This window comes from Sinohyriopsis cumingii, chromosome 18, assembly GCF_028554795.1.
Source record: "Sinohyriopsis cumingii isolate HCF-2022 chromosome 18, ASM2855479v2, whole genome shotgun sequence".
Classification (NCBI taxonomy): domain Eukaryota; kingdom Metazoa; phylum Mollusca; class Bivalvia; order Unionida; family Unionidae; genus Sinohyriopsis; species Sinohyriopsis cumingii.
Genome location: NC_142978.1, coordinates 42,312,516 through 42,327,557, shown reverse-complemented (window position 1 = coordinate 42,327,557; position 15,042 = coordinate 42,312,516). Strand labels below are relative to the sequence as shown.

The window sequence follows — 15,042 nt, the reverse complement described above, 5'->3', positions numbered from 1 at the left end:
TATTTTAGGTACGAGGATTAATTAAACCAATGTTTATGCGAAAAAGGAATTGAATTAGTAGTCGTAACGCGTGATAGTATCCAAGGTACGATATTTGGGCCAATGTTAGTAAGAGAATGTTACATACGAACTTGCCAGGTATTCTGACCCTATACAAAATATCAGCATCTTGATGACGGTGTTATTAGCCTGAGAACCAGTCAATGTTATCAGCATCTTGATGACGGTGTTGTTAGCCTGACAATCAGTCAATGTTATCAGCATCATGATGACTGTGTTGTGAGCCAGAGAACCAGTCTGCATCAGAGATAATGTTCTGTTTCCACATTATGAAATTGTTGGATTTACTCTGATCTCATCGTTCAGTGCGTCTTTTCATCTTCACGTACAAGGATAACGTTCAAATTTTATTTGTAGTTGATCTTAAAATGAATAGCTTAGTTTTATTATGACACTTTTTTTAAAAGTACCTTAAGAGGATTGAACTTAAAATTCAAAGTGTAAATGGATAAACAGTGAGCAAGTTAGCCATTAAGTTGATTGTTTGGATTGGTTCAGAATGTGAGTCACATGACATATTATTATTATAAAGTGAGCATTGAAAGTGGAGGAGGGATACTGCTACATACTGTCCAGTTAATCTGTTGACCCCATTAAAAGAATTCTGGTCAATGGACACATTTTCTTATACTAGAATAAGGAGAAAAAATATGATAATTATCAGAAAGTTTAAATTAATTGCAGCATGGGATTTGTTACATTAGCTTTGTCAGCATGCTGTTATTAATGGTACATCAGCACAATACTGGCTGTATAGTGGAATTATTGAAAATTTCTTTCTGCTTTTATTTGTAGTGGAATTCCTTCCACATATCCATCTAAGATAAGAAGGCCTTCTGGACCAGAGATAAAAAAGGTTGGAACTTTCTCTGTTTTCAGTAGTCTGTGATATCTTGTTCGGTTTTGAGTTATTTTAAAATACTTGTATCATTTCATTTATAAAACATTTATTCCTTAAGACAAAAGTTTTCATGATATAGTAAAACCTTTCTTTGACAGTCACCTCAGGAATGTGTGCAAATAAGGCAGTTTGCAGCGGCTTACTTTTGTTATTTTTCTCTTTCATTTTTCTCCCAATTATTTAATTTATGAGTCCTTGAAAAGGAGATTAAATCATTTTAAGAAATGTGATTGCCTTACAGTGGTTACAGCATGTTTCCTTTTAATTTCAGTTTGCTTAACCTTGTGGAAATGCCACTTAATTTATTGTACATATCTTTATTATGTATTACATTATAAATGCAATTTATATATTTGATATAACATCACAGATTCAGTGCAGGCTTAAAATTCAGTCCAAATATTATAGAGGATAAGTTTACAATTATTATTCTAATAAAGATAAATACAGAGGGCTAATTAGGAGCACCCACATGATTATGGGTGGGGTGGGCAAATATGTAGTGGTCCGCTATTAGGTTTTAAGGAAGTATACCAAAATATGCTTAGAGGTGAAGTAGGTATTTCCTTGCCCCTGTGTGAGGGCACTCATAGGTTAATTTAATGTGCATATGGAGAGAGGTAGAGAGATCAGTCTTACGTCTATAGGAAATCAAGACAACAGTTACTTTCCAGCGACTGTGGCGATAACATCATACCGTCTGCATTAACAAATACTTGAACTTGAACTTTCATGACCTTGAACTTGGTTCGTGCTTTGCATGAAATATAATGAAAATAAGACTTCTCACTCTGCTTCATGTTTTTTGATCATGGGACCATGGTCATAGTGTTTGAAAATTTGAGTTGAGGTTTGGTGAAAGATTTTCCGTTTCCCTGCACTTCTGATGGATTTAGTTCATACTTGGTATGATTCATTATGACGAAACTGGAATTCATTTTACATCATGCTGGCCGACCCTGTTGACTATGGGGTCAAGGTCGCAGTCATAGAACATTAGTGTGAAGGTTCTGGTTAAGATTTTGCCATTTACCCCTCTGTCCGTTTATGAATCGTTATTAAGTTAAGAGAATTCTTTCAGCAACACACTTGCCTGCGCCTTGGGGTCAAGGTCGCATATATAGGATATTAGCAGTAAGGTTTTCTAATTTGCTTATATTTTCTAAACCTCATAATGGATTTTCATACCTGAAGTGAATTGTTGTGAAGCTATTTTGATTGATAGTGGGTTCGACATACAGACCCCGGCTTTCTTGTTTTTATATGAAGTATCTTTTTGACCACGTTCCTCACAAGTATTATCTTTTGTGCTGTCATCTAAAGCATTTTTACAATCTCTCCTTTAAATGTTGCATAGGAAATTTTCTTTTATTTCAAAGGCCATGTCCTCTGTCACAGTGCATTCATGAATGGAAAAGAAAATGAATAAAATAATGAGTACTACTAGTGATAGTATATACTAATACTAATGGCATACTGGCAATGCCTGATGAGTATCGTTGACTATATGTCATTAGGTGGTGTTCTTAAATGAAGGTCGTACTCATAAAGTTATGATATGTCCAGCAGGTATCTCAATAATATGAACAAATCATGGTGTTGGCAACAGATAATACTGGTAGTTAATTGTTTTTGATTCAGTATAATCCGCTACTGAAATAAAGGTTTGTAAGTATAAGTAATGAAATACATTATACAGTGAATCAATAAACGCTCAAAACACTTCAGTTTTGTTCTCTGTTTTTAGACAAGTGACATTCGCTACCTGCTGTGCCCCGCAGCCTTTACAGTGGGACATCTGAAGAAATTTCTAAGCCTAAAATTCGACTTTGACGAGCAGCACCAGGTAACAATGCTTTCATGACTAATATTGCAGATTCCTTTGTTAAAATTGTTCATTTTTAGGAAACTAACTATCACCTTGACGAGTCTGTATTATTACAAGCAGTAACTTGTAACTCGAAATTATTTGCATTAATTATTCATTCGCATACAAGGTACCTACACTTGAATGTTATAGCAAAAACGGCTTGTAGAATTACAGAAAAAGTATGCATCAAATTTCATGCTAGATTCTTTATATATTTTTGTAATACAAATTAAGGATTTTTACTTTAAATAGGGCTGGTTAGATGATAGAGGTTAGAAATTATTTTGGTTACAAATATGTACACAGTCAATATAGATTGATCTGGTCTATATAAAAAAACGCATCTTTTTTTCTACCTTCCTCAATATTGTCCTACGTGGTAACAGAAAATGAGTAATATTTTAGCATTGATCTACAGAAATGCAATGTATCTTGCGTGTACCTTTTATTCTATGCTTCCCATTCTCCCCTACGCTCCCTTTTTGAATAAAGGGGTTTTAAAAATAGTGGCATTTTGCATGGAACCAGTTTTGTTTCATATCGTTTTCATTATCAGAGGTGAAACCTCTAAAGATTGCTGGAAAGGTTACATTGGTTTTGTGAGAAATGCACGTGATTCTGGCTGCACTTGACGTTACATAAAAATTATTTTTTGTGAAAAAAGTTCATATGCTAAAAAATTGTTATTTTATTTTCATGCTACAGAAATTTTAGGATTGAATAAAGTTTAACTGTATGCTTCCAGGAATGTTTCATAATGAACCTGCCATATTAGAATGCGTTCTGTAATAGCTTACATACAATTTTGGCAAATTTACAGATCGATATTTTCCACACAGACGAACCTCTTCATTCCTACTACACTCTCATGGACATTGCTTATATTTACACGTGGACACGGGTGAGTATATATATCCGCTAGATGACCCGATAGTTCGATCTTCCATTGCATTATATAATAATAGTCCATTCAATAAACAGATGGTGTGTTACAATTTACAATATTTATGTTAAAAATCAACACGAGTCCTTTGCATATTCCTCGTCCCGCAGTAGCTCCGCTGGTTGAGAGTCGGACTCGTTATCAAATGTTTGCGGGTTTAATACCTGCCCAGGTAAGCCGTAGTTTTTTATTGCTCCTGTATGTCCCTGGGAAAGGCACTTAACTCCTCTTTCCTAGGCCTGATGTAGGGAATAATGTTTGAAGTGCCCGTTTAAACCAAGAACAAACGACAGAATTCTACAGCACTATATCACTTATTCAAGTTCGAACCATAATGGTTTATTAGATCAAAGATCGAAGTGCTAACTCATTGAAGTTGGCCCAAAAGAACCCCAAAACGTTTGAAAATAAATATGGAAAGATATATATCACATGGACACAATTTTTTTGTCACAAGGACTGCAGAATAAGATCCCTCAAACCTGATTGGTTAATTGCATGATCATTTGACACTGTACATTTCTATTCTGATAATGTATGATTACGTTTATGATGATGCACGTGTCGTGACGTCAAAGAAAGGATATTCGCAATGCCGTTGCAATCATGGCTGCAAAGAATATTGCACTGAATGTATTAATGATCGTGGGTAATGTTTAACTTGATATTTTCTTCCATCTGGCCATAAGACTAAATCAGCTTACATTATAGCTGTGTCAGTGGTGAGTCTGTCAGCAGTTGGTATGTTAAACGTTATCTTAAAAACCAACAAACCAGTTTTGAACATACTATCATGAAGGGCCTTAAAATCTGTGCCGTTGATGCCAATATACCAATAAATATGGCCGCCCTTACTAAAAATAGTTAAAACCCTTTAAAAGACTTTTCGTCAAAAACCGTTGAAAAGAATTTATGTAATCTGGACAGTAAGAATCCTGGCTGGAAGATTTATCAAACATGTACACATGACAAGTCCCACCTTCAAAAATAATGACTAAAACTAAATTAGAAAACTTGCTGATAGTAAAAATATAAAAATCTTTAAATGACTTTTTCTTCAAAAGAGCTGGACAGAAATACACCAAATTTGACCGAAAAGAATCCAGGCGTAGAGGGCTTTCAGAGTTTTACAAGAGATGCTGTTTGACCGTCAAATATGATTGCCTTTTTTTAAAGGAAGAAACAGCTTCAAACAGCTTCTTCTCCAAAACCTCTAAAGAGAATATGACCTTTCGAGTTTATATCAATGATTCTTATCCGGGTGTACATGCTCTCATTTATTGACAATAAATTATAATATTACACATAAATGGCCCCATGTAAAAATCCGTTCAACAGAATTTTACGAAATTTGACAGGAAGTATCCTGGCATAAAAGGCTTTCAAGCGGGTACACATGATTCTGATCTGACATGAAAGATGACTGCTTTACTAAAATAGGAAAAATTATTAAACGACTAAATGACCTCTTCTTCAAAACTGATCAGCAGAGTAGTGCCAAATTTGACAAAGAGCATTTTTGTTATGAGGACCATTCCGATTTTTACAAATAATGCAACCGCTCTGGTAGCCTAGTGGTCAGAGCGTCCGCCTCGGATGCGGGAGCTCGGGGGTTCGAATATAGGCCAAGTCATACCAAAGACTTCTAAAAATGGTGCTAACAGCTGCCTCGCTTGGCGCTCAGCATTAAGAGGTTAGTGTTAGGACTGGTCGGCCTGGTGTCAGGATAGGACTGGTCGGCCTGGTATCAGGATAATGTGACTGGGTGGGACATCATGTTACATGTCTGCGGCATGATTCCCTAGTGCTAGACATCACTATAAAACTGCCACACTGCAGACATCGTAGCAGTATGACTGACAAATTGTTAAAGCTACGTTACAAATCCAAATCCAAATCACACACACACACACACACACACAAATAATGCCGATCCGCTATCATAATATTGCCATCTTTTCTATAAAAAAAAAGACCCACAAAAAACCACCCCAACTTCTTAAGCAGTATCTCCAAATATGCTATATAAGATCTGATTAAAAATGATGGAAAGCATGAATGCCTTTCAAGATGCCAATCTGACACAAGATAATGCGACTGTTAATGAAAGCAATAAAACATTTAAATGACATCTAAAAAAACGTTTGACTGAATTTGACCAAATTTGGTGGAAAGCATAGAGGGCTTTCAGGCGTATACTACTGTAACTGCTCTGCCATCAAATATTGCCACCATAACTAAATTACATCATCTTGGCAGGGTCGGATTTTGCCCGCAAGCCAGGGCAGTCAGGGGGCCAAATTTTGTTCCAGGTCGGATTTTACCCTCAAGCCAGGGCAGTCAGGGGGCCAAATTTGGCACAGGTCGAAGTTTTAGGAGTCCCGTGATGCGCTGGCCCTTACAAATCACTGACATCTCACCTCTGTCCTCGTGGGTTTGAGTCTTGACTCGGCCAACGTGGATATGTGAGAAAACGTGGGTCATTGGTTCTTCCCAGGGTTTTTCCTATGGTACTTAATCCACCAACTATACTGGTCATCATGTAAATTTTATCGTGTACTGAAAAATGGCATTAAAGTCACAAAACTAAACCAAATTAGAAATAGAAATAACTCTAAACGATTTTTTCTTCAATGACAGATGGTATCCAGGCGTTGAGATCTGTCAGTGTTTACATATGATGCCAATCCACCATCAGATATGGCCACAGTTGCTAAAACAATGTTTTGGAGAAAACACAAACATTTGAACGACTTATTTTTTAAAATACTGCTTGACAGAATTTGCCCAAGCTTTACAGCAACCGTCTTGGTATACAGGGATTTCAGATTTGTACAAACGATGCCTTTCCACCACTAAAAGGAGAAATACATTTTTAAAACACACACTGCTGCTGACCTGAACGAATTTTACACAGTACGATTTTCACAGCGTATGTAACCATTAGCATTGTAAACATTTCAACAAAGCTACCCTTCTGACCAAGATTTCTTCGCCAATTGCTCTTGTATATTGCTGTTGGGCAGATGTAGAACAGGTGAGCAAATTGTAAGATTTAAAAATACATTGTTCTAGTGTAAAATGTCAGTTGCAAATACAATTTTAAAGAGAAGTAAACAAGTAATTATAATAATAAATGTAATTTTCTTTCACATGGCGTAATGGTATGCATTAAAATAGGGCACTCTGCACATTAAAATAGGGCACTGTGCACTCGGACAAAAAAAAAACTCTGCAGCATGATAGATTCGTCAGTTAGATTGACAGGCAAATGATACCAGTGCACAACAAATTTGTTTTTTAGGTCGATAGGCGAGTGATATGGACTCATGACTAACTCGTCTATCATGTTGATAAGCATGATACGCGTGCATTATCACCTGCTGGGCTATACTTATCCACCGCCATCGGCTTGGGTAAAAAAAGACCCACCTGACAGGTGATATGAACCCACACGGATCACCCACCTGTTAACCCGAATATAATAATCTCCAACATTATGGAAACTTTAAGTCTGGTCGCATGAAATAACAAGGTTATCTGGCTGATCAATTCTTCTAGTCATTGCTGTTCATTTGCCTTGATTCATTTTTCAGTTGAACTTCTTTGACTAATTAAAAATGCATTTAAATTAAATATACTGTATATTTAACGTATTTAATATTTATTAAATTACATAGACTATATTAAATTTATTTAATATCTCTTAACTATACTGTATATTTAACGTATTTAATATTTATTAAATTACATAGACTATATTAAATTTATTTAATATCTCTTAACTATATTGTATATTTAACGTATTTAATATTTATTAAATTACATAGACTATATTAAATTTATTTAATATCTCTTAACTATACTGTATATTTAACGTATTTAATATTTATTAAATTACATAGACTGTATTAAATTTATTTAATATCTCTTAACTATACTGTATGTTTAACGTATTTAATATTTATTAAATTACATAGACTATATTAAATTTATTTAATATCTCTTAACTATACTGTATATTTAACGTATTTATTTTTTATTAAATTACATAGACTATATTAAATTTATTTAATATCTCTTAACTATACTATATATTTAACGTATTTAATAATTGTTGGCTTTATCATTGTTTTGTGTGCCCTTTTTATTCCTAAACTTATTCGGTATTGTATAGCTCTATGGCCAGGATTGTGCTGATGTACCACTAACATGGATGCATAGATACAAACATAGATACACAGATACATACATAGATACATACATGCACGCATGCATGCATACATACATGCACGCACGCACGCACGCGCACACATACATACATACATACATACATACATACATACATACATACATTACATTATTGGCATCAATTTACAATACAATTTGGATGCATCTTTATGACAACCGTATTGTACTACATTGCTTAGGAAAGTGTTATACGTTGGAATACCAATACCATAATTTATTTTAATTTTCTTTAATTTATTTTCATTCTTGTTTTGCATAGTTTAATTATGTAGTTTATGGAAATATTCGTGTATTCCTTAATTGGAAAAGTAATTGTAAACATGCTTGTTTTTTTCTTTTGTTTTAGAGAGGTCCATTGCGGTTGTATTATACAGTGTATGACAAGAGGCCAAAGAAACGTAAGTATGTAAAGGCCAGTTCTTTAGTGAAAATTGTGCACCCTGCCCACGGAGAAAAGAAGGCTAACGAGCAAGACTTCAGAAAGGCAGGGACAGATGGCCCTTTCCAAACGAAAAAGCTGAAGAAGGTCCACGCAGATGACGACACGACCAAAGAAGACAAATTTGTAAAATTGAGCATGAATTGTGCACTGAAGGAACAAAAGGAAGATGACATTGTGAAGCCTGATGATAGGGGAGTTTTTCCCAAAGAGGACGAGATAAACGGCGTTTCGAAGTCTCAGGTTGGTGTTCATGGTAAGGACAAGGGCGATTTAAGCAATGAAGATATCTATCAGTTGGATGATCTTAAAAGTGTGAGTGACAAGGACGTGCATTTTATATCCAATGACATGTGCATTGTTCCATTCCAAGCTCTGGATTTGTCAAAAAAGGCTCATAAATCCACTAATGGCAATGTCAAATTGCAAAATGACTCTTCTGTACCCAAGAGGAAACGTGGAAGGCCGAGAAAGGATCCATCTGAAAAAACAAACAAAGCAGGATCTGTTTCCAAAAAAAATTCCCCACTGAAGCCACGGAAAACAGCCAAAGACTTGATGAAGTTCACCAAGTTTAATGGAGTAAGATTTTCGACTGGAGGAACGAATCTCAAAAACTGTGTCAATGGCAAAGGTGACAGTGAAACAGATGAGGAAAAACTAAATGGCACCGTCTCAGTGGGGAGAATTTTTAAGACAAAACTTATTAGGAAGCCAGGTCCCAAGCCGAAAAATGTGGACGGTCAAAGCAAGGCTGGGGAAATCGATACCAAGGTTAATGTTGTAACCAGTGCAGAGGTGAATGAGGTCAGACAAAATGGACAGAATGGAAGTGTCAAAGACAACAGTGGCAACATGCAGACGGACAGTACCTGACATGAATGACAGCGAGCCCGAATATTTGTCGAAAATGCATGGTGAAAAAACTGTCAAGTCTAAGTGCGAGTTGATCATTTGTTTAATTATGCTTTAAAAGGGATATAAAGAGGAAGGGTTATGAGCATAGCCGGTGGGTTTTATTTTTTTATTTTTTTATACTAAATTCTTTGAGGATTAGTAAGGGATTAATGCTTTCTCACGGTCTGAAAATAATGATATCGGCACGTATAAGATGTGTGTGGTACAACTAGATTGTGTCTGGTCGCAGTACACTGTAAATCATTTACTTTAAAATAATAGAAGTGGTATCTTCTCATTAACAATAGGGTAGCATTTACAGTTGCATTTCTGCAGATCTTGCGTGACTTTATTTTTATATTTGACTTGCTTGTCTACCTGTATATACTGAAGCCATAATCGATAAACCAATTAGGAAGGTCAGAAGTGAAAGGTTTTTCTCTAAATGTTGAGTTTTAGAAGTCAAGTTTTCGAAATTATTTAAGCAATTCAAATTTGAAAACAAGAAATGTTTGAGTTTTATTTGTCTAAACTTTGACAATGTTGTAATTTTTAGTTCTGCTTTTAGTTCTGCTTAACGAAATTTGCATTATATTTCTCAAAAGTGAGCTTTTCTTTTCGAAATTTTTAGGGTATCTATTTCATCAATCATTTTATTCCATCAAAATGCTATAAATTAACCATGCCTAGTGGCTAATCGATGCAACCGTTGACCTTAACACGAGAGATTATTGTTAAACAATCCTACTTTATTCATTCCATAAATATTTCTACAACCTTAAATAGAATACTATATCCCCGATTTTTAGTTGCATTTTTTTTAACATGAAGATAGTTTTCGTGATTTGTTCTTATTTTACCAAAATTAAGAGTTGACAATTGTTTTCGCTTTAGTTTTTGATTACTTCATTTCTCACTTTTAAACTCAAATCGTGGTCGCTTGGGAAGATTTGAATTTCTTTTCCTTTTGTTTACTTCATTTTGATCTGCTCGGCGTTAAGTATCATTTTTTTTTTTTTTAATATTACGAGCATATTTTGGAGATAGTTTTCAACGTTTGGATAAAGGTTAATCTAACCGGTAGTAAAAAGGGAAGGTCTGTATGCAGACAGTGTATCACAGCTATGTGAAGCAGACGATATAGATTTGACGACATTACTTACTTGAAAGTGTGTCGTTTATGATTAAAAGGTTGTAATCTACATATATGTTCCATTTCGCGGTCGATTTCAAGATTTTGTAGTATTTTATCAAGGAAGTTTCCTTGCACGAAAATTGAATACTATATATTCGTGCTGGGCAGCACGTACCATTTTGTACCGAGACATTTCCTAACATACCGCGATACGTACCATGGTATACCGCGGTATTTCTGAACATACCGCGATACATACCATGGTATACAGCAATTATATTAAGGACCAACAATTTGAAGTTCTGAGGCAGGGCCTGGCACGTTTTAAAGAATATTACCGTCTGTCAACAGGTTGAAAATAATATCTCTCTCTGTTTGATAAGTTTATAGCAAAAGTTACCACATACCCATTAAATAATTTAAAAAATAATTTTCTTGAGACAAAAGATATTCAAATACCACAGCTGAAAAGAAAATCTTAGCCCCTGCCTCGAAAATTAAATGGTCAGTACGTTATATAAGAAATGAATTTGCTATATGTATATCAGTTATTGTACAAGTTGAAATCTAAAAACTGGAACTAAAGTGGGACGAGTAAGCTTACACTATAGCTGATACTGTGGAAGACGTTAAGCAGACTTGAGAGAGAATGTTGATTCAAATAGGAATTTTTTACGCTGAAGCCTACAGTTTTCTAGCCACATTATACCGTGAAACTTTGAGTGGGATGCCAATACTCGGGCAACGTATTTGTCAGAGAAGGCAAGTAAAAATAAAACACAGTTACCCAACAAATGAGAAAATATTTAGTGCACTTGAGATATTAACTAAAATATATATATATAACTAAAATTCTAACAGAAAACAACTGTTGTCCTGAAAATCTTTGGATGGTTGACAGTCCTACAAAGGAAATGCATGTACTTAACACATCAACCATTTTCTCAGAACCGAAATGTTTTCCTTAAGCTGGATTTGGCCCAAGTACCTTTCACAACAGGCTATTCGGCCATTACGTTGGCTTACGTGACACCTGTCAAACCTGTGATTGAAAGGTTTGAAATATAATTAAAAGTATGAAATTTGAAATTAATTTGTGACAAATAAAACTCTTTTTGTAATATTATAATAATAATAATAATAATAATAAATTTTAGAATTAATGTATCATGAAAAATGAAACCATGCTGTTAATATCAGTCAGTTTGTAAAAAGATTACGCATGAAAGCCCGTAAATTCTTTGTTGACGGAAACTACCAAGGTACCGGTACAGTGAAAAGTACCGTGCAAAGTACAACCATGGTAAACAGGTATATATATATATATATATATACATATACATATATATATATATATATATATATATATATATATATATATATATATATATATATATATATATATATATATATATATATATAAGCGGTCGACTTTTAAAAGTTAACGCATTGGTCCGAAATTAGCTACTTTACTGTTCTTAGCAGTGGCAAAAATTAATAAAACAAAGTTTGTATTCACGTGTACGCTACTAATGTGTGAACATAAATCCTACAAGTAACAGGAAAGCAGCAAATTTTCCTCGGTCATAATCGCCATAGGTCGTTGAATTAACCAATCAGCCTAAGGTAGCATTTCTGAATCAGCTGTCATAAAACAGATTTCAGCGGATCGCTGACCAATCTGATTGCCAGATAGATATAAAACGTTGCATAATCGGATCGCCGGCTAAAATATTGTCTGGCCTAGTTGGGAAAATAGAGAGAATATACTATTTAACATTTCTACATTACACTTAAAAGCGTGAGAGATTTTTGATGACATTTTCACAAGTATGACTTGTTTCAGACACCTAGAAATTTTTCAAAACGACAGACGCAGCATTTCAAGCAATGTATATGTAAATAAGTATGCGGAGCGTTCTCCTTTTTCCCCATTATTCATTGCGAAATCATGATCGAGCGACGCTTTTATATTTTGTCAGGACCTTTGTTAACTTAAAGTACGCTAGTCTACTCCAGATTTCATTCCAGTTGACTGTTCATAATGGTTGATGTACCAATTTAAATAGATGATATTTTGTTTAATTAAGTTGGCCTAAAACCATCCATTTTGTTTCATGTCACTTTTGACGCTGATTTTATTTTCTTTTTGTTTAAATACTTAGAGTTGTATATTTCACACTTGCACTTTTGTTGTTGAATGGTGCTACATACATCATGAACCGATTAAAATGTGATCCAAAATTTGTTCCAGCATGTATTTTTGTTAAGTAGTTAGTTACCTTTCTTCCTTACCATTACACACACACACATACATACATACATACATACATACATACATACATACATACATACATACATATACATACATACATACATACATACATACATACATACATACATACGACCCAGGAAAGTACAAAATGTATGCCTCTATTGATAATGATCCAAATATTTAACACATTAACTACGTATTATTTGTTCGCCAAAATCAAAACAACATCAGTACACAGTGAACTTGATTTTAGATAATGCCAGGTCCAAAATAAAATTGTAAATAACATAATCATGGGGAAAAAACAACAAACAATACCAATTATATATACATAACAATCAATCCATCCATCCGTCCACACATACGTACGTACATCCATCCATCCATACATACATGACCGCTCCGGTGGTCTAGTGGTTAGAGCGTCCGCCTCGGATGCGGGAGGTCGTGGGTTCCATCCCAGGCCGAGTCATACCAAACACTTACAAAAATGGTACAAACAGCTGCCTCGCTAGGCCCACAGCATTAAGAGGTTAGTGTTAAGAATGGTCTCAGAATAATGTGACTGGGTGGGACATCATGCCACATGTCTGCGGCGTGATGCCCTAGTTCTAGACATCACTATAAACTGCTTTCTATAGACATCGTGTCGGTATGACTAAAACCCTGTTAAAGATACGTTTAAATTCAAAATCACACACATTCTCGTAATTTGGGTACTATTTAAAAGAAAAATAGTGGATACTTTTTATACGAAAATTGCTGGATATTGTTTATGAGAAAATCAATGAGTACTATTTATCTATTGTATTCTGAGAGAGTTGAACATTGGACTTGTCCAGAAAATGAAAACAAAAATAACGTGGGAACCGGTCGGGTCATACCAAAGACTTATAATTATGGTACTAATAGCTGCCTTGCTAGTCGCTCAGCATTACGAGGTTAGTGTTGGGACTGGTCGGCCTGGTGTCAGGATAATGTAACTGGATGGGACATCATGCTACATGTCTGCGGCATGATGCCACAGTGCTAGACATCACTATAAACTGCCACACTGTGACACACCGCAGACATCGTTGTGATATGACTGAAAAATTGTCAAAGCTACGTTAAAAATCCAAATCACACATAAACACACACACACACACACATTTCGTCCTCTAGCTGCGGCTGTCTCCAATTTAAACGTTAGTAGTTGGATACATATGAATTCTGGGCCACCCACCAACCTAGCCATTTCAATTTGGTTTTCCAAATTCCATACTATGTATACGCTCATTGTTTTTCTCACATAACCCTGGTCCATCACCAGTTAAAACACCAATAATCTGCTTACCACAAGTAAAGCTATTTTTTCCTAAAGAAAACACTAGGATACCAACGTTCAAAACTTTCCTAACAACACTGGGCCACCAATCTTTGAAATGAAACAATTAAAAATTTCCAAATAAAAATGGATAAGTCGAAAAGACAACTCATCATCATCTATTATTCGAAACTATGGATTATTTCGTAGCCAATCCTGGAATCGGTGGTGCTGGCACTTGTTTGGCTGATGCTTGTTTTTAACCGCCCATCATTCAGATCCTATAGTAATAACAAGATGGATAAAATCAGCACCCATACTGTGATATTTAGTATCCATAAACAGATAACCAACACTCAAAAAATAACAAATAGATCCATGTTTAAGTGAAGACATCGTTGATGTCACTTAAAAATCAGCTAGTATTTTCAAACAATAAGCCCATATAAATAGGCCATACAGGCAGGATTCTTAATCAGGACTCTCCAACGGGACATCTGGACTCCTTCACAGGTTATGTAGTCAGATATGAATACATTTAGTCGTGATAAAAAGTGCATGTGTGTGTATGTGTGTGTGTGTATGCCGAGAGCCAAGCGAAGCAGTTGATAGTACCATTTTTATAAGTCTTTGGTATGACTCTTCCTGGGTTCGAACTCTTGATCTCCCGTATCGAAGGCAGACGTTCTAATCGCTTAGGCCATTGAATATTATATTTAGTTAGAAATAATAAATGCGAAGTTACTATTACCATTAATTGGCTACATACAGTACCTTACATATGGGTATGACCTTGAGACCCCGATAAAAATTACGCCAGAATTCTTTATCGGACTATAACTTTGATGTTCTTGTATACTAGTCAGAAATCGAACTTAAGTATAAAATAAATTATTAACAAGAGCCCAAATACCAACTCGTCACAAAAAGGTTAGCAAACTATACAAATGACGTAACCACAAGCA

The 15,042-nt window shown here is 35.1% G+C and overlaps 1 protein-coding gene across 1 annotated transcript in view; it reads left to right on the top strand.

The window, feature by feature from the left end:
- The window catches only part of LOC149776494 (uncharacterized), a 44,755-nt gene extending 32,015 nt beyond the window's left edge, over nucleotides 1–12,740 (top strand). Inside the window, exons 7-10 of the mRNA XM_089940928.1 lie at nucleotides 856–916; nucleotides 2,709–2,807; nucleotides 3,652–3,732; nucleotides 8,372–12,740. Of these exons, the coding sequence (XP_089797054.1) occupies nucleotides 856–916; nucleotides 2,709–2,807; nucleotides 3,652–3,732; nucleotides 8,372–9,340 (1,210 nt within the window). The 3' untranslated portion in view covers nucleotides 9,341–12,740. The remainder of the gene's footprint in view (nucleotides 1–855; nucleotides 917–2,708; nucleotides 2,808–3,651; nucleotides 3,733–8,371) is intronic.
- Nucleotides 12,741–15,042: the final 2,302 nt, after the last annotated feature.